The 19,195-nt window shown below is 46.0% G+C and overlaps 1 protein-coding gene across 1 annotated transcript in view; it reads left to right on the top strand.

Moving 5' to 3' along the window:
- IPO5 (importin 5) overlaps positions 1 to 19,195 on the top strand; it is a 167,398-nt gene that overhangs the window by 63,432 nt on the left and 84,771 nt on the right. The window contains exons 9-13 of the mRNA XM_082245950.1: positions 48 to 135; positions 2,369 to 2,475; positions 4,867 to 4,991; positions 5,161 to 5,250; positions 5,790 to 5,963. Coding sequence (XP_082102076.1) covers positions 48 to 135; positions 2,369 to 2,475; positions 4,867 to 4,991; positions 5,161 to 5,250; positions 5,790 to 5,963 — 584 coding nt within the window. The remainder of the gene's footprint in view (positions 1 to 47; positions 136 to 2,368; positions 2,476 to 4,866; positions 4,992 to 5,160; positions 5,251 to 5,789; positions 5,964 to 19,195) is intronic.

The raw sequence follows: 19,195 nt of genomic DNA, 5'->3' as shown, positions 1-19,195 counted from the left end.
TGCGCTTTTGTCTAGTCTTGGTGTTTAATGAAACCTTTTGCTTTTAGTACCTCAAATGTTAGCAATGATGGTAGACTTAGAAGAAGATGAAGAATGGTCAAATGCTGATGAGTTGGAGGATGATGATTTTGACAGGTATTTACCTACATAGTATGCAAATTGTAGTACATTCAATTCTAAAACGATATGTGTATGTATGTATATGTATCCCATTGTGCCTTAAAGGTATAGCAACAAGCCAAACTTCGCTCTAGGCAGCTGAAGCATTTCCACATTTCCCAGTATTTCCACACCAAATCTAAAAAAAGTACCAGTGAGAACTAAGTCCAATTAAAAACAAAAATGGGAAATTTGCATACTTTCCAGCTAGCCTCTCAATTTTTATTAGCTGGAGAGTGTTCTGGGAAATGTCCCTGCCCATATGCACCTTTGCCCATTTTGCTAGTTTTAAATCAGTTGCCTTTGTTGGTTTATCTTGCATGTAAAAGGTTTTCTTTCGTTCTTTTACCTAACCAGCTCTCCAGGACTCTGGTCCATTGGGTTATATTGTCTGCTACAGGAGTAAGACACTAGGCAGAAAAAAAGAACTTGGCTACGCCTATGGACAGTCCTAGGTGATACCCCTCTGCTATAGGACTTCAGGTTTTTTTTTTTTTTTGCCTAGTCAGTGAGGACCTATTTCCCTGCAGGGATCTCTGGTCCTGGCAATTTTTTTCCTTTTTAAATGGCTTTTCACGTGTTTGTAGATCTTGCAGGGGAAAAAAAAAAAACTGCTGGACTGGATAGTCTAGATCCAGTGGTCACCCCAGTCTGGCCATCGCGTTCATGCAGACCACAGCTCTGCGGTAGGTAGGCCGTGACATAGCCCCACTGAACAGGGGCTGGCCTGCCAGTTAAACGCCTCACGAGTTCACATACGAGTCGCAGCCTTCCTCCAGCCGCCAGCTCCCCCCATTTCGATGGCGTGGAGGTTTTATCTGGGGCGGTGCCTGGTTCCTATTATGTTGAGGAATGCCTCTCGGTGAGGATTTGTTGTCCCAAGTGCCAATCTTCCATCCTGCTTTACAGTCACTGGCTTTGATGGCTTGGCTGTTAAAAGCCAGGTGCTGAAGGATAGAGGTTTGCCTAGGTAGGTGATTCTTACACTGCTGAAGGTTATGGAGTCTGCCTCTAGGAAGAGCTACCATCATACGTGGAATCATACATTTCCTGGTGTGAGTTGATTGGTGTTCACCTTCGTTCTTTTTTTGGTGTCTCAGATTTTGACCTTACTTTAACGGGGTGTTGAGCAGAAATTGGCCTTGAGTACCATCAAGGGCCAGGTGTCTGCCTTGCAGTCTTCTTTCAGCGACCCCTGGCCATGCACTCTCTGGTGCGTACCTTTGTTCATGGGGTCGGACATCTGACGCCATCAGTGTGGTCTCACTGCCATATCTGAACCTGATGCTTTCAGTTCTCCAGAAGCCTCCCTTTGAGAATATTCGGGAGATTCCCCTGCCTACGCTGTGCCAGAATGTGGCTTTTTTTTTTGGTGGCTTTCACATCTGCTCGCAGGCTATAGGCGGCGTGATCTTGTCGTTTTTCTTACTTGGTGGTCCACAAAGATAATGTGTGTTTCTTCGCCAATGTCTGACATTCCTCCCTAAGGTAGTCTCTGAATTCAATTTGAATGAATATACCTTGTTTCCTTTCCTGTATCCCCAGGCCTAAACATCCTAAGGAATTTGCGTTTTCATACCTCGGATTTAGTTCGGGCGATTCGGGGGCATCTGGCATCTATGGAGTCTTTTTGGAGGTCAGACTCACTGTGATCATGGAGGGGCCAAGAAAAGTCAGCTTCTTCGAGCATTTCCAGATGGATCAGACCTTTTGTTTAAGCTCCTGTTTACCTGCTTGGCTGTTGTTGGCTTTGGGATATTTTTTTTCTGTCCCACCCCATAATGTTTGGCACTGCTTGGACGTCCCAATGGTTTAGAATCCTGGAGAGCTGTCTGTCCAATTAACGAAAAGTCAAAAATCCCATTTTCTCTATCGTAAAATCCATTTCTCAAGTTCATTGAGGGACACAGCTCCCACCCCCTTTTGGAGTTGTATTACTTCTGACACTGCTTGTTACTAAACTGAAATCTTATAGCCGCGAGAAGGAGTATACCACCTAGGACTGCCTAGGGGCAATATAACCCAATGGTCCAGAATCCCAGAGAGCGTTGTCAGTCAATGAACTCAGAGAAATGGTTTTTACGGTAAGTCAAAAATCCCATTTTTTTTTTTTTTAAATATACAAATGTGGCTGTTTCTGTCCTTTTGATCACATTTGCTCTTGAAATAAACGATTGAAAAAAAAAACTTTATTATGCTTTTTTTCTAGCAATGCTGTAGCTGGTGAAAGTGCCTTGGATAGAATGGCTTGTGGTTTGGGTGGAAAGATAGTCCTCCCCATGATTAAGGAACATATAATGCAAATGCTACAAAACGGTGAGTCATTTCAAATATTTCCTTAATTGGGGATATTTAGAAAACTTGTATGTGTGTTACTACTTATGCCAGGGGTCTTCAAACTATGGCCCTCCAGTTGTTCAGGAACTAAATTCCCATCATGCCTTATGTCTGTGAATGTCAGTTTTACAATGCCTCATGGAATGTGTAGTTCTGCAACAGCTGGAGGGCTGTAGTTTTAAGACCCCTGACTTAGGCTAAGGAGTTGACAATCTAATTCTGTTTTTACTGCACAGTGTTCAGCCCTTTTGTAAACCATTAAAATGGGGTCATTAGAAGAACATTGGTAATGGTCTTAATGTAAGGTGATATTACAAAAAAAGTTAATCTAGCCACATTCTTTGAATGTACACTCTCCTTTAACCCTTTTAGTGCCACTGATGACAGATGTAAGGGTGGGGGGTGCAGTTTTCATACACTCAGCTGCTACAGCAAACTTGGTGCATGTGTAAATGTCTTAACATGTTATACAGTAATCCCCCGCTCCATCGCGGTTCAGTTTTTGCGGTCCCGGTAATTCGCGGTTTTTTTTTTTTGTAATGTTATTTTACTATATAAATCATTAAAAATGAAATATTTTTGTGGTTTTCATAGCTCTTGCTATGTCTCTTAGTATCTTTTATGTGTTTAAATGAGTTTCTATTGTTTTAAAAGTGTGTTTAAAGACCTTAAAATGCTTTTACACGTACAGTGACAGTAAAAAAAATCATGCCTAGAATGCATTTTAATAGGGTTTTTCTATTTCGCGGAATTTCACTTTTTGCGGCTGTGTCCGGAACGTAACCCCCGCAATGGAGGGGGGTTTACTGTACTTGCTCTGTGCAAGGGTTTTGCACAGAGCAGCCCCAATCCTCCTCTTTGTGGGGCTCCCGTCAGAGCTCTGGTCTCCACCCTGCCAAGTGCTTGCTATGGGGGCATTCATTCATTTATGCATGCATGCTTGCTCCCGAGCCCCACTCCCTCTCCCTCCTTACTGCATGCATTTAAACTAAAAACTTTCAAGCTTTACTTTGTCATTCAACTGGAGCAAGTACAGTCAAGAAGTTCAAACTTTGATGATATTCAGGCTTGTTCCAGAGCTCAGTGTTTTTACATTCACTGAATCAAGAAACCGTCGGATAACTAGCCTTTTTTTTTAGTATGAGGTCAACAATGGTAGCTCAGGTATCAGACAGTAGTAGCAAGCATTTGGCTTGTACCTTGCTTTAGGCCAGGCATGTCCAACCTGCGGCCCAGAACCGCAGGCAATGCGGCCCACTGCCCCCTGACAATTTTTTATTTTTTTGCTGGGGAGGAAGGAAGTTGGGTCGGGGGCACAGCCACAGCAACTTCCAACTGTAGGCAGAGGCAGCCTCGGAGGGGAGGGGGGGAGGCGACCATATGCAGTGTTTCTGACTCCTACCACCATGACCACTTCAAGTCACTGAAGTGGTCATGGTGGTTAGTGTTCCTTTATTATCTCTCAAAAGAAGTAAACCTCTGTATACTGATTCCATTTCATTTGATCATCCTCTAGTTGTGTTAAATTAGTGCGGGGGGGTGGGGGTGACGGCGTGGGAAGGGAGCGGCGGCATATTACTTATATACCTTAACTATAGTATATATTTTATATGCGGCCCGAGAAAATTTTTCTACACTCATTGTGGCCCAGAGAAGCCAAAAGGTTGGACACCAATGCTTTAGGCCATAAGACATTTTTTTTTCCTCCTAGCCAGATGGTGTTGATCTTTGTACTCAAAACTTTTTTTGTAAAACTCTCTTGGTATGCAATTATACTTGCAGATTGTAAAGGCAGAAGTTTTTTTTTTTTTTTTTTTTTTAATCTTAATGCATTCTTTGTATTAGGATAAAAAAAAGTGTGCAGCAGCCCCCCCCCAATACTTCAGTCCATCTTTATCCAGCAATGTCTCAGCTGCCCGAGACGCCTCTCCTCATTGGCTAAGACAGCAGCACAGCGCGATTAGCTCCCGCTGTTAATCAAAATCAGTCAGCCAATGAGGAGACAGAGGGGGTGGGGCTGGGTCGGGGCTCCGTGTCTGAATGGACACAGGGAGCTGTGACTTAGCCTGGATGCCCCCACAGCTTGCTGTGGGGTCACTCAACTGGAGGTAGGGGCCATGAGCACAGAAGAGGGACCTGAGAAGAGGAGGATCAGGGCGGCTCTGTGCAAAACCACTTCACAGAGCAGGTAAGTAATAATGTATGTTTTGTTTAAAGATATTAAAAAAAAAAAAAAAAAAAAAGACTTTACAATCACTTTAAGATCCTTTACCCTTGTTACGGTCACTTAACTGGAGAGCATTTGTTTCTGTTTACATAAAGGTTTGAAACGACTGATATTAAATATTTCAGTCGTCTATTTTTCTACAGCTAACTGGAAGTACAGACATGCTGGCCTTATGGCATTATCAGCCATTGGAGAGGGATGTCACCAGCAAATGGAAAGCATCCTTAATGAGATGGTCAACTTCGTGTTACTTTTCCTTCAAGATCCTGTAAGTATCATACATTGTCTAGTTAATAAAATGGCAGTCAATTTACTTGGTACAGTTTCATTAGATGTGTTTAAGCATCTCAATAGTTTTAATCCTTGTCAATGTTGTTGGAAAAATAAGATTTAATATACATGTTAAAAATATATATAATTTTTTTTTTTTTTTTTAGCATCCCAGAGTACGGTATGCTGCATGTAATGCTATTGGGCAGATGGCTACAGACTTTGCCCCTGCTTTCCAGAAGAAGTTTCATGAAAAGGTACTTATAAACCTATATATTTTCACTTGTGTTTAAACATTCTGCAAATGTGTTAGCTTCGATAGCCAAGTATATTTTGTGCTTTTCTTTCAATAATTATCACATTTAGTGAGGCTATATAACTGCACAGTAATACAAACCTCAGCAGTTTTTCATGTAACTGTAGTAGCCAACATTCTCACTTATTCCCCTTTTCCCCACTGCAGTTACCTCCTGTGGATGATTAGCTTTTTTTCCACTCACCATGCAGTTGGTGACGTGACTGCTTTGACCAAATAGAATCACTCTGGTCAGTTCCAGGGACTCTAAGGAAGGAAAAACTGTGCCTTTCAAATATCCAGGCTGCTGCACAGGCTCTGTAGGCAGAAAAGGTTAATCACCTTTGGTGATAAGTGCAGTGGGGAGTATGTAGCGTGTTTACCTATAGTTTTTGTGAAACAGTGAATTTGCATGTAGAGATGGAACAATCTATATTTTCATAAAAAGCAGTTATCTAGTTATAATTTACTGGTCACACTGTGGTGTTCTTCTTTTCTAAGGTGATTGCAAGCCTGCTTCAGACTATGGAGGACCAAGCTAATCCACGTGTCCAGGCCCATGCAGCTGCTGCCCTTATCAACTTTACTGAGGATTGTCCAAAGTCGTTACTTGTTCCTTACCTAGATAATCTGGTCAAACACTTGCATTCCATTATGGTCGTTAAATTGCAGGAGGTATGTTTTGGCAATGGATAAGCTGGTCGTTACCCATTTATTGCGCTCATTTGTGCATTTCTAGTTACCCATTTAATGCACTCATTTGTACGTTTCTAGCACAAATTTGCATTGACTGCCAAACCAGGGCTTTTGGCATAATCTGAAAGTGTGCCCCCCCTACGGTGATGCTCTGCCGATGGCGCTGGCATCGCACCCCCCGGGAGTCTTAGTAGAGGATGGACTAGGCAATAGCATGCAATGTCAAGCGGCAGCTGCCAAAGCCGGCAGAATAATGGCATGCATAAAGGAGATGTTTTCCAGAGCTAAAACTAGAGTTCTACCACTTTAGAAAAATATGGTCCGACCGCATCTGGAGTATTCGTCCAGTTCTGGTCGCCAGCCCTCAAGAGGGATGTGTTTGGAACTGGAGAGAGTCCAGAGAAGGGCAACTAAACTAATTAGGGGATTGGAGGACCTTAATTATGAAGTGTCTACAATTACTTAATTTATTCTCCCTGGAGAAGAGATGCCTGAGAGGGGACATGATTGCAATTTACAAATACCCCAATGGTGATCTCGGCATAGAAAAAAAGCTATTCAGCAAGGATTGCATGAGGACTCGAGGATATACAATGCGATTAGAGGAGAAGCGTTTTAACCTCAGGCAACGCGGGGGGTTCTTTACTGTTAGGGCTACAAGATTGTGGAATTCTCTACCACGAGGTAGTTTCTGCGGGAAGTATGGTTACTTTCAAAAGACTCTTGGACATGCATCTCAAGGATCAGAACATTAAGGGGTATGAGAGATGATTAGGGTCACACACAGGTTGAACTGGATGGACTATTGTCTTCAACCTCAACTACTATGTAACAAAGGTACAAAAACATTTTGGTACAACAACCAAATGCGCTCAAAATAAGCATTATGGAATACAGAGTTCTGTACATGAATACATAAGATCCATATTTACATATGGATAGATTAAGTTGAGCGGTCCTGGTGACAGACAATACATTAGCCTCTGATCAATTAAAGCTGGATTAGGTACCTAATGTCTGTTGTATACATAGGTACAATCATTCAGATTGAGCACATGCAACAGGCATCTCATGTATTTGTATTGGCGAGAGCAGAGGAACACCAGCTACCCCACAGCTTGCTGTATTTATTGGGACAATCCTTTATGCCCCAAATTTATTTATTTTTTTATTTAAGGAAATATCTGATTCGCCATTTATTCGGACAACCCTTACGCTCAAATTTTTATTTATTAAAAAAAAAAAAAATTATGGAAAAAAATCTAAAGAAAATTGTATAGTGCGTAATCCAGCTTTAATCTGACAGATTGGGTATAAATCCCTCTTAACACGGACCATCAAATAGTTTTTTTAATTGAGGTAGATAATGAGAATACAGTAGAGATTGAGCCCTTGTGACTGTGAGCCACTCATCAATGGATAATCAGAAAACTTATTGCAAGTAACACCACATTGGTTTTGTGAAACATGACAAAGCTGGAGGTACCGAATGAAGTTTTTTAATTTTAGCACATGAGCTAAATGCGATTCCGCTACAGCTGGAGTCCGTCAGATATCAGCCAGTCAGTCAAATGGCGCAGTTGCCCAGCTAGGTAGTTGTAATACATGTTAGGCTGTGCCATACCGGCCTCAATCATAAGCCTTTGTAAAACAGTTTCATCTTCTGTCTAGTGTTTGCCTATATGAATGAAGCAAACGAGTGTGTCTAAAGTTTTGTAAAATGACCTAGGCACTACAGTCAGTATGATAGGGTTATGTATAAGCACTTAGAAGAATCTCCTTCTCCTTTTTTTTTTTTTTTTTTTTTTTTTTGTATTTCTCTGTTTTAGTCAAATTTGCAATACATACAGCAAAAACAATGGTGATGCAAAGTGTCAACATGCAGAAAAATTAATGATACATAGGACATCATAACCAAAGTGGCAGATCAAATTGGTAAGACACTGGTAAGAGTTTCTATGCTGGGCATCTGTTGGCAATGCTAACGAAGCACAAGCATAGATAACTTTTAGATTTTCAAGATTAACTAGGGACCATTATGATGCCCACCGTAGTATCGCAAACCAGTTAAGTATATAAAAATAAAAAGGACCAGGGTCAAAAGGGCCCCTGGTGGCTGAAATAATTTCAGGAATGAAGGGTGTAATATGTCAGGGGGAAGGTGAGACAAGGTGCAGAGAAGGAGAGTTAAAAAAATAAAAGGGAAGAAATGGAAAGATCAGCGGAACAAAAGATGGGGGTGATGTGTGAGCAGGGAAATGGAGCAAGGGAGCAAGAGGGTGTCTCTCACCTAGGAGCACAATGCGTATGTTGGAGATCAGCTAGGGTGTGGAATTTGAGGTAATCTGCAATAAGGATAAAGTGTTGCCATGACGTCCAGGTTACACTGAAAGACCCCTCCCGTTTGTCTAGTAGCTGTAAGGTCCTTCGAGTTTATTGACCCTAGAAAACCAAAGAGACATCGAGGGCGGGCATTTAGACCTCCATCATAAGGGAACCCATACCCTAGCCACGTTTAGAAGCTGAATAGTTAGGGAGGACTTGTATTTCTTAATAGGTTGTCATGTGAGGTACAGCAAGCATGCTGCAGGGTCGTCCGAAACATCCACATTAGTCAGGAGTTTAATAGTAACCGTCGCCTTTTCCCAAAAATATCTAAGTTTGGGACACTCCCAAAATATGTGTGACATCGTTCCCCGGCCAGACCCGCATCGCCATCAGGTGTCACGAATCTGTGGGAAAATTTGATGAAGGGTTGTGGGCACCCTGTACCACCTCGTCAAGATCTTGTAGCTAGTCTCCTGCACCTTAGAGGCTATAGATGATTTCTGGGCAAGGTGGAGAATCGTCTCCCTTTGGGGGTATAACTGTAGGGCAAGGTTGGATTGCCAGTGCGTGATAAAGGAGGGAACAGATTCCAACGCCGGACGAATCAGGATAGCATAGATGGTAGAAAGACTGACGAGTCGGTTCCCTTTTGCGGCACGACGTTTCAAACCCTGTAAGTTGACCAGAGATGCCTGGGGTGCGGTAACACTGACGCAGGAAGTGCCAGAGCTGCAGACCCCCCCAGAAAATCCCAGAGGGGTTCACAGCTTAGACCAGAGTAGAGGGCAATAATTTGCCATCTAACCCCAAGAAATCCCAAAGGTGGAGATGATGACCTGACTGTAGCTTAAGAGACTGTGGGTGGCAAAGATCGGGTTTCATATTCTGGATTACACTGGATGGAAAAGGAGTTGGGGAAACCGAGGAGCAGCGGAAAACCTCTCTGGAAGTCTTTAGGGTGCCACCTAAGGTAGGGTGATCCCTGAGGGCTTTGAGCAACGGAGTGGCAATCCATGGCCAACTTCTTGCCGTACTCCCCCCAAATCCTCCAACTCCATGGCCACCCCCAGTGTTTAGCCTCAGTAGCAGTGCCAGTCAATAATTCTGGTAAGTTGGGCGGCTCTGTAATAGGCCCAAACATCTGGAAGGCCTACCCCTCCCTGGTTCTTAGGGAGGTGAAGCTAACGTTGCGGTTTTGGATGGAACCATGTAAATGTCCGAAAAGGTGTCAATGCTCTTGAAAAAGAGGTGGGCAAAAGAATAGGTAGGGCATGTATCAAATATTGTATCTTGGGTAAGAGTGTCATCTTGAGGGCACTACATCGGCCAAACCAAGTCAGTTAACTTGTGCCAATGGAGTGGGTCTGTCCAGAGTAGAAGGAGCAGAGGTTCAAAATTGGCCAAATAGAGGTCAGCGGAGTTATATCAATTCCCAAATAATGGATGGCATTAGACACCCAGCAAAGGGGAACGATGGACACAGGCTATCAATCATAAATTGGGCTAGCAGTATAGAGGGGGCCGGAGATTTAGATTTGGTTGATTTGAAAAATAAAAGGAAGATGGCCGTTAACCCTGCATTAGCTGGATCAACTTTGGTAGGGACTTTAATGCATCTGACCGAAAAAAGATCAGATCATCTGGCTACTTTGTGTTATCCAGAGGTCTTGCGGTAGCCTGTAATACCATAATCCGCCCGGATTGTGCATAGAAAAGGCTCCAGGGAGAGTATAAAGATCAAAGTTGACAAGGCAACCCTGACGTGTGCCATTCGTTATCGTGAAGAAGTCCTAAACGGTTTCGTTGACCTTGATTCCCGCTGATGGACAAGAATATAGAGAGAAGCAGTGGGGCAGTTCTGGCTGCGTAAATCAGATTTACAACCCCAATGGTATTGTCTCAGGGCTCACAAAGGGGTACAAAACTCTTGGTCTCTATGAACTAGTTGAGGGATAGAAGGAAGAAGCTGACCTGCCAACATTTTGGCATATAACTTTAGGTGAGTATTCAAGAGCGCTATGAGATGGTAGTTTCCACACTGGGAAAGGTCCTTGCCATCTTTGGGGATCAGGGAGACGTGCCCTCAGAGCATCCAAGGGCATAGTCCTGCCCTGCGTGAGAGAGTTCATGGTGGATAGAAAGTGCGGGGACAGGGTCTCATAGAAAGCGTTGTAATAGACTGGAGTGAAGCCGTCTGAACCAGGGGCCTTCTTAGATTTTGCCTGTGCCAGAACAATTTCCAGCGTCTGTTGTGATTGGCTTTTCCAATTTCTCCCTCGCTCCAGGGATTGAATTGCTGCCACTGTAGCCATTATGGGGTTTACTGTGGGAGAGGTGCCAAGATTGTACAGGTCGCGGTAAAATGTGAGAAACTCCGAAGCCATCGCGGAGGAGGAAGTTAATTTCTGGACGTGAGGAATGTATGTTCTGGCCCTGGGTCCCCGTAGGGCCCATGCAAGTAACGCACCCGGTTTTGTTTTGTGGAGTAGAAGATCGGAGCGCCTCGCGGACCCGAAGAGGTTCCTGATAAGCGTACTGCTCTAAACTCACTTTGTGGGAGCGCTCCAGGCTACGTAACCAACAAAAGTTTGTCCGTACGTCTGGTTCCTTTTTTAAGATGCAATCCCGTTCTGATCAGGATACCCCTCACAACTGTCTTATGTCAGATTTACCATAAGAATCCTCGTTATCAAATTAATTCTACCTGCCACAGACAAAGGGAGTTTGGCCCAAATGTTAAGCTTTCGGTCACTTGAAGTAGAGGGTCCAGATTGGTGACTAAGCCCTTTCTAGAACTTTTTGCTTAAAAGTTTAAATTCATATTTCTCTTACGTCCTCTGACAGTCACAGCTAATTCGGTATTCCCATAATGAGTGGGTAATGGCGCTCTTTGGGAGGAGTAAGCTAGACAGTGAAGGGCTAAAAAAACTTCACACTGAGACACCTCTAGGGGGCCGTCCCTCAGCATTATCATGACAGTTAGCACTGTTCTCCAGTTTCAGGCTGCCTAGCGTCAGGAGTAGGTCTAGGTCTTCCCAGCCGAGACCTTTTGTCTCATTTTCTTTTTGTTTTTTTGTTTTTTTTTTCTTCTAAACAATTTTTTTCTTTTAATAGTCTTTTCTCTTTCACTCACTATCGCTAGTTAGTCAGGGGGATCCCTGGAGGACTACAAGCGACAGCTGAGCTGGGCCTCGCACTGGATAATCTAAATTCTTAAGAGTCCCAGCCTGCCAACGAGTGTCGCAGGTCATTGGTGCGCCCAGGCCTCGCAACGACAGTGCCCTGAGGACGGGTCCAAGCCTGCAGAGATACATCTTTGCCGGGAGGTCTCAGCTTGGGAACCCCTGTGTTGTTGCTAGCATCCCTTCCTGGCTGACGACACCCCCACTCAGGGTGGGAGGTGTTCCGTATCAGAGTGGAGCCCGCTATCCGTGGTATGGTGAGTAATGCTACCCCTGTGTCCCTAGGGCAGTTGTGGATTGGGGGTGTGGGGGCTTGGTGCATTCTTGGGGGTATTGTTGAGGTTCCCCGCGCTGGCCAGCCCCTTGGCGCGGATCGCTCGGCCACCATTTTGGGTGAGGGCAGGTTGTTTTGGCTTTTGGGCAGCAGCCAATTTGCGAGTGCTTCCTCCCATTTGTTTCTATTAGGCACCATATTACTGTGGTTCAGGGCATGCATCGGCCTCTAGTGGGAGTAAGAGGACATGAGGTCACTTCCTTTTTCATTTCTCTTCACTGCAGCATCGTCTGCGGAGGTCTGGGCAAGTACAGCGACACTGTGGGGTGATATTTTGCTGTTTTTTTCGGGCATTTTCCTGCAAGACTGTACTTTCTCTATGGCTATAGCTGCTTTTAAGGGGTCTCTACAGGCGGTGCAGATATGCGGTGTGGATCGCGGGAACCGCTGTTTTAAAGGGCCAGTGTCCCAAAATATTTTTTATTGCAAAATGGAGTCCCAGGATAACAAATTCCCCCCAGACCTGGTTCGTGCTTAAGGAACCCCTGAATCCTCTTCCATGGCCTCCTTATCTGCTGCACTGGCAACTTTGACGTCCAAGGTGGATCTGCTGATGTCTGAACGCAATACTCCTAAATGGACAATGCCCTCTCAGTCTTCTGACTCAGAGCCTGAATTGGTTGCCACGGACAACGTCCCCCCTGAGGGGTCCCAGTCCTCTCATTCGGATGGAGAGGAGGAGGTGCCCTCCTCCACTGCGGCACGGGAACGTGCTCTAGTGGATGCACTCATTAGCTCCTTCAAGGAGACTTTGAATCTTGATGATGAGCCCACCCAGTCAGATAAGCGGGTGTCCTTCGCGTCCCGAAAAGCCCCGAAGTCGGGTCAGGTTTTTCCTTGCCCCAAGGAGTTTCACGAACCCGTGAACGATCAATGGCGTCGCATCAAACATGCTGGCGGTGCCTAAGCAGTTTAAATACCATTATCCTTTTGCGGATCCAGTCGACAATCGCTGGACGGAGTCGCCAAAGGTGGACCACACTGTTTCTAGGTTGAATAAAGCCACGTTGATGCCCGTGGAGGACTCCCCGGTGTTCAAAGACCCGGCGGATAGGCGCGTCGAGACGCTTTCCGGCCAGATGTATTTGGTGGTGGGCTCCCTGCTCAAACCTGTGTTCGCTTCAGTGATAGTTTCTCAAGCGGTCACGGAATGGTCCAAGGTGTTTAGGCGCAACTTGGTGGCGGAGTCGGTCTCTCTGACTGCCCTTGACCTGGGGGATTAGTTGGCCCAGGTCGTGTTGTACCTATGTGATGGCGGCCTTGGACGAGGCTCCTTTGGTCGCAAAGTTATCTGCGGTTGGGGTCCCAATCCACCGCATTAATTGGCTAAAAAGCTGGTCGGCTGACCACACTTCCAAGAAGACTGTCTGATGTCCCTTATGTGGGTAATCAAGTTTTTGGGATACCTTAGATTAGTTGATCAAAGGTCTTACGGGTAGGGGTGTACCGATCTGACTTTTCTTGTCCCGATACCGATATCTGGCATTGTGTATCTGCCCATACCGATCTGGAGCAACACACATGCACAATATGCATGCGGGTGCAGTAAAGAGCAAAGCCGCTGCTTCATGTGTATGGCTCCTCCATTCACAGGCTGAGTGCATCTGATATCACTCCGCCTGTGAGCCAGACCTATACAGGAAGTAGCGGATCCCATCCCATACTACTACTTAGAGCTGCACGATTCTGAATAAAATTTTTTTGCTTGGAATAAAGATCACGATCTCTGCGTAACATCATCTTTTACATTATAAAAAAAAATTGGAATAACTTTACTGTTTCGTTTTTTTTTTTATTCCTTAAAGTGTATTGCGTTTGAAAGACTGCTGCGTAAATACAGTGTGACATAAAATATTACAACAATCGCCATTTTTTTCAGTAGGGTCTCTGCTAAAAAAAATAAATAAATAAATGTTTGGGGGTTCCAAGTACTTTTCTAGCAAAAAAACTGATTTTATCTTGCAAGCAACAAGTGTCAGAAAGGTTCAGTCTTTAAGTGGTTAAACTTCCCTCCTCCAGCAGACAGAACAAAAAGATACATTGTATGCATTGTGCTTATACTTTAGGCCCCTTTCACACTTGTGCGACTTCAAAGTCGCGCAATTTTACTGCAACTTTGTTGCCGCGATTTTGATGCTAGTTTGGGCTGAATGTCTTGGGCCTTAACGCTTCAAAATCGTGCCAAAGTAGTGCAGGGACTACTTTGAAGTCGGTGCGACTTCAAGTCGCACCGATACGAATGGTACTCATTGTAAATAATGAACGACTTGTCATGCGATTTTGCAGTCCCAAATCGCATGACAAGTCGCACAAGTGTGAAAGGGGCCTAACTGGGAGACTAAAGGCATTTGGGAGGCTCTTTTTTTTTTTTTTTTTTCTCCTTTGACAGCTGTTCTCTGTTCCCTCGCAGCTATGTAAAGAATCAAGCAAATGTCATGTGCAGCTTTACTACTACTACATCAAGTATGGGGCGGCTGAGCCGGGACTCGGCAAAACCGGATCAGCCCGTGGATCGGTTAATTTTACCGATCCCCAGATCCAGCTATTGTGGTAGTTTCGGTGCCGATATCCGATCCTAATATCGGATCGGTGCATCCCTACTTACGGGTGGTAAGATTACCCTTTTTGCCCCCAAGTCTCTAAAAGAAAATCACCCCGCACTAGGCGGCGGGGTCCTTCTTTCAAAGCTCATCGTGGGTCCTTTCGTGCCTCGGGCACAGGACAAAGGTAAAACCTTCAAGGTCACAAGAAGCCATGGTTCGGGAAGCCCAAGGCCGGCCAGTCCGGTGCGGCGGCCCAGTCTTCCTCTGCCTGAAGGGACACCCTCACCCATTTCAGGAATGGGGGGGGGGACGTCTGCGTTACTTTCAGGAACCCTGGTTGTCCCAAATCCGGGACAGGTGGGTTTACAAACTGAATGATTCAGGATATACAAGATCAAATTTCGATGCCCCGCAGACAGGTTCTTTCTATCAAATCTCCGCCTGGCTCCCGATCATTTTAAAGATCTCAAGGGGGCGGTGCAAGATCTTCTTACCCAAGGCGTTATTGTGCCAGTCCCTCAGCGGGACAGGTTTTGCGGGTTCTATTCCAACCTCTTCACGGTGCCCAGAAAAGAGGGGAAAAGTGCGTCCGATTCTGGACCTCAATTCTCTGAACCGCTTTGTGTGGGTGCAGAAGTTCCGGATGGAATCCATCCAGTTGGTGGTGGCATCGTTGAGTCCGGGGGATTTTCTGGCCTCCATCAACTTAAAGGATGCATATCTGCACATCCCTATCTACGAAGGTCATCAGCGGTATCTCCGCTTCGCAGTGGCAGAGGAGCTTTTCTATTTTGTGGCATTACCCTTCAGTCTTGCTTCGGCTCCCAGGGTATTCACCAAGGTTTTGACTCTGGTGCTGGCTTTGCTGCGCAAGAGGGGGATTGCGGTCCTCGGTTATGTGGATGACCTCCTGTTGAGGGCGAGTGCGTGTGCCACTCTGGCGGGTGAGCTGACAGTCACGGTTCAGATGCTCCAGGATTTCGAGTGGACCATCCAACTTTTAGAATTCTGCATGGCTCCCGTTGCCTGGGACTGTCCGGGAGAAATAGCAGACAGTCACGAAGATGAGAAGCAAATGGGGCCAGGGGTGCCCCTGCGTTTTCCCGTCCTAACCGCAATGGAAGAAGCAGCGATGATACAGAGGGCACTGCGAGCTCTAGAATGCTGGAACGCACAGGAGGTCCCCCAGGCAGCGAGACAAGCTAATAGCATGAACGTCTCAGAAGGGGGAGTTGAGACAGGAGCTGGAAGGCTGGGAAATGGGGATCAGCAGCAAGTCCAGAGTATCTCATCTGGTGCCCCAGCAGAAGCGCTGGCTACAGGGCAGAGTGCCCCTGGCATCTGCCCAGCATCAGAAAAAGAGTTGGATCCGGAGAGTCTGAGAGAGGATCTGTGTGAGCTGTTTTCCCAACAGCAGATATCCCCACCGGGAGTAGAGGAAGCAATTCTCCCTCCCCAGCAATTGGACACTACCCCAATGTTCACCCCCCCTGCCCCCCCAGCAGAAGCGCTGGCTACGGGGCAGAGTGCCGCTGGCCTCTGCCCACCCTCAGTTAGATCCAGGGAGTCCGAGGGATGACCTCAGTGAGCCGTTTCCCCAGCACTTGGACGCTACCCCAGTGTTTATCCCCCCAGCAGAAGCGTTGGCTACGTGGCAGAGTTCCGCTGGCCACTGCCCCGTCCTCAGTATGTTTTTGGAGGGTTGGTAGACAGCCCCTGTCAGAAGTCACCCCAGTGGCTGGTCACAGAACCGGCAGGGAGAAAACCCTTCCCCTCTCTCCAGCAGTTGTACCCAACTTTTGCATATGTTTCCCCGGCAGAAGCGCTGGCTACAGGACATAGCGCTGATGGTCTCTGCCCAGCATCAGAACAAGAGATGAAGAATCCGGGACAGTCCCTGCAAGATACCTTCTCAGCGGCTGGTAACTACACCAGGAGAAAAGCAAGTACCTTTTTCTCCCCAAATGCATAGCCCAGCCTACATTCCCTACCAGCGGAAGTGCTGGCATCAGGGCAGAGGATTATTCAGCTCCCCCCCCCCCCCCCCCCCCAATATCTGCAACCCAGCCCTGGATCAGAGGAGTGCAGACGGCTGTTTTTATTCATGGGAGACCGTAAGTGCGGTTTTTCTCCCCAGCGCCAGAGTCGTACTTTTACTTTTCCTGGTTGCCTGGGGTGGAAGTTTGTGACTAACGCAGGTCCAGACCAGTTGAGGATCAGGAACCTGGTTAGTCTGTTTTTAAAAGGGGAGAAATGTGACAGAACCCACTGTCACTGTGTGTTTTGGAGGGGACTGTGCGCAAGCCTCCTACGACTGACTATGGGCCAGAAGATACTGGAGACCTGGGGACATGATGGCATTGAGTTAATGTAATGCTACAGCCCTTCTCCCCCATCCCCCCCCCCCTGGAATTTAATAAACAGTTTAAGCTCTGAATGTTGAACCCTCAACACCTGTGTGGATTGTCTCGTGATTGAGGGGTTAAGGGCTGGGTATGGCTTCTCCGCGGGCTGTGGGTGCGTTTGTAGGACAGGAGACACAGGTCCGGCGGATGTGCCCACCTGGGGTACTAAGATCCGTTACAGTATGCCAGATGGATCAGTCTCACCCAGGTGTCACGGCAAGTGGGTGAGACTGATCGGTATCTGGTTGGTGAAAGATGGAGCAGGTGAGAGAGCAGTATTGAGTGGATGCTGAACTGAGCGGTATCACTTACTGCAAGTGGGTGAGAGATACCAATCGGCCAGCAGATCTGCTAATGTGGAATTGTTTATATCTTTAATTTGTACATATGCGAGTGGCATATTCAATAACATTTGTAAACGGAATTATGCTATGTTACGTCATTTTACCCTTGCAATGCGCATGTCATTTTACCCTTGCATGAGCATCACCACCTAATGGTTGGAGGAGGAAAAGACTAGTCTCGGACCGATATGCGATGGCCAAAATATCTATCGGCAAGGAAAAACCGATATCAGTCGAGCCCTACTGTAGTGGTTTAGATGTAGACCATTTACCAATAATTGGGACATGGGGGTTTGTATAAAGAATGGAGACCATTTTTGAAATTTCTCCCCAAATCCAAAGGACCACAGCGCAGCCAGCAGGAAAAGCCGTTCTTTTGAGTCAAATGCTTTGGCTGTGTCCAACGACGCCAGCACACTATACTTCGGTAGATATTCTCTCCGTTGTGCAATTGGCTGCATCCTTCAATTACTAATAGACATGGATTTTCCAGGCAATAAGGCCAGTTTGGTCTGAGTGGATAATCTTCCCTAGTTTTCTGTTAAGCATCATAGCCCAGCCAATCAAGATTGCTGAAGATGTCTAACTCCATCGCATATATACAGGAGTTATTCCATCCCGATACCAAAGGCATGCTGAGAATGCCCTCTGAGCTGCCTACATGTGGTTCTGTGCAAATTCAATGGAAGCATTGCTTCTGGTCAGAAAAACAATTTGTGAACTAAAGGAAGTAAGATTCCATGATAGCCTCCCGTGGGATCAACAGTGCTCATCATGCCAGTCATCTTTGAAAACTGTCCAACCAAATCGTAACATAAGCTGGACTGTGAAATAGAACACAATGCAGCAGGTTGTCAATAGGATAAATGAGCACAACCTGAACACAGGTGTATGGGTAGCCCAACACTAAATTAGAAAAATGGCAACTGATTGCACTCAGGATTTTGACTTGCTGTAACCAAAACTGAACCAGGTAGTGTAGGATGGCTTCAGCTCTGCACTCCACCTGCAGGAAAGGCCTCTCAGACATGTTTTGCCCCCTAATGGGGGTTAATCGTTGAGGTGGTTTGATGCCACAATCTCCTAATCCTTGATGGAATACAAAGCTGCCTATAAATGGCTGAGCGTCACTCATGACAATGCTATTATGTTGTGGGTGTGAGTCGGGGAGGTCCCCTGGCACCCATTTCCGTGCTGTATACTTTATGTAGCTTTAGCTACACACGGTTTTATACATTTCACCCAGTGGCCCGCATATGTTAGTGAGGGAAATAGTTTAAAGGTGTTAAGTCTCAAGGTTTTTCACCTCCATGCATGCTATGCATTAAGGTGAAAAACCTTCTTGGTTGCAGCTGCCCCCCCCCCAGACCCCCCTGTTATTTTTACCTGAACCCGAACGTTCAAGCGACTCACACAAGCCCAGCAGCTGCAGCCTCTCAGGTCCTCATTGAATAGATAGATAGCAGCAGGAGCCATTGGCTCTCGCTGTCAATCAAATCCAGTGACGCGGGGGGGGGGGGGATGGACGCAGCAGGAATAGAGCGTGCCCGCATGGGTGCCCCCATGAAAATCGGCTCTCCGTGGGGGCACCTGATGAAGAGGAGGAGCCCGGAGAATCAGGGCTGCTTTGTGCAAAATCCTTGCACAGAGCAGGTAAGTATGACATGTTTAAAAAAAAAAAAAAAACCCACAAACCTTTGCAATCCCTTTAAGCCAGCTTGGCTTAAACAAAGCTATTCAGCTACACACTGTATATACAGCTCACCCAGTGGCTGCACATGTTAGTGAGGGAAATGGTTTGTTTTTGCCAGCTTGGCTCAAACAAACTATTTAAATTGACGCAGGAGATCAGCTTTAATCCAGACACTTCACGATGTTAAAGTGTTTGATAACCCACACTGCTATGTTGCTATAATCCTCTGTTTCCCAATGCTAGCTGCTCCTGTCACTGTTTTATATAAAAAATGCTGGCTTTACCCGATTTTAGTGCTCAGATCGGCCATCACATCTCCCCGCCTGACAGCTGCAGAGAGCCGGACGGTCACATGACAGCCGAACGGCCCTCTGAAATCAGG

This window comes from Pelophylax lessonae (assembly GCF_965119305.1).
Source record: "Pelophylax lessonae genome assembly, chromosome: 2".
NCBI classification, from domain to species: domain Eukaryota; kingdom Metazoa; phylum Chordata; class Amphibia; order Anura; family Ranidae; genus Pelophylax; species Pelophylax lessonae.
This window is presented reverse-complemented; position numbering and strand designations above follow the sequence as displayed.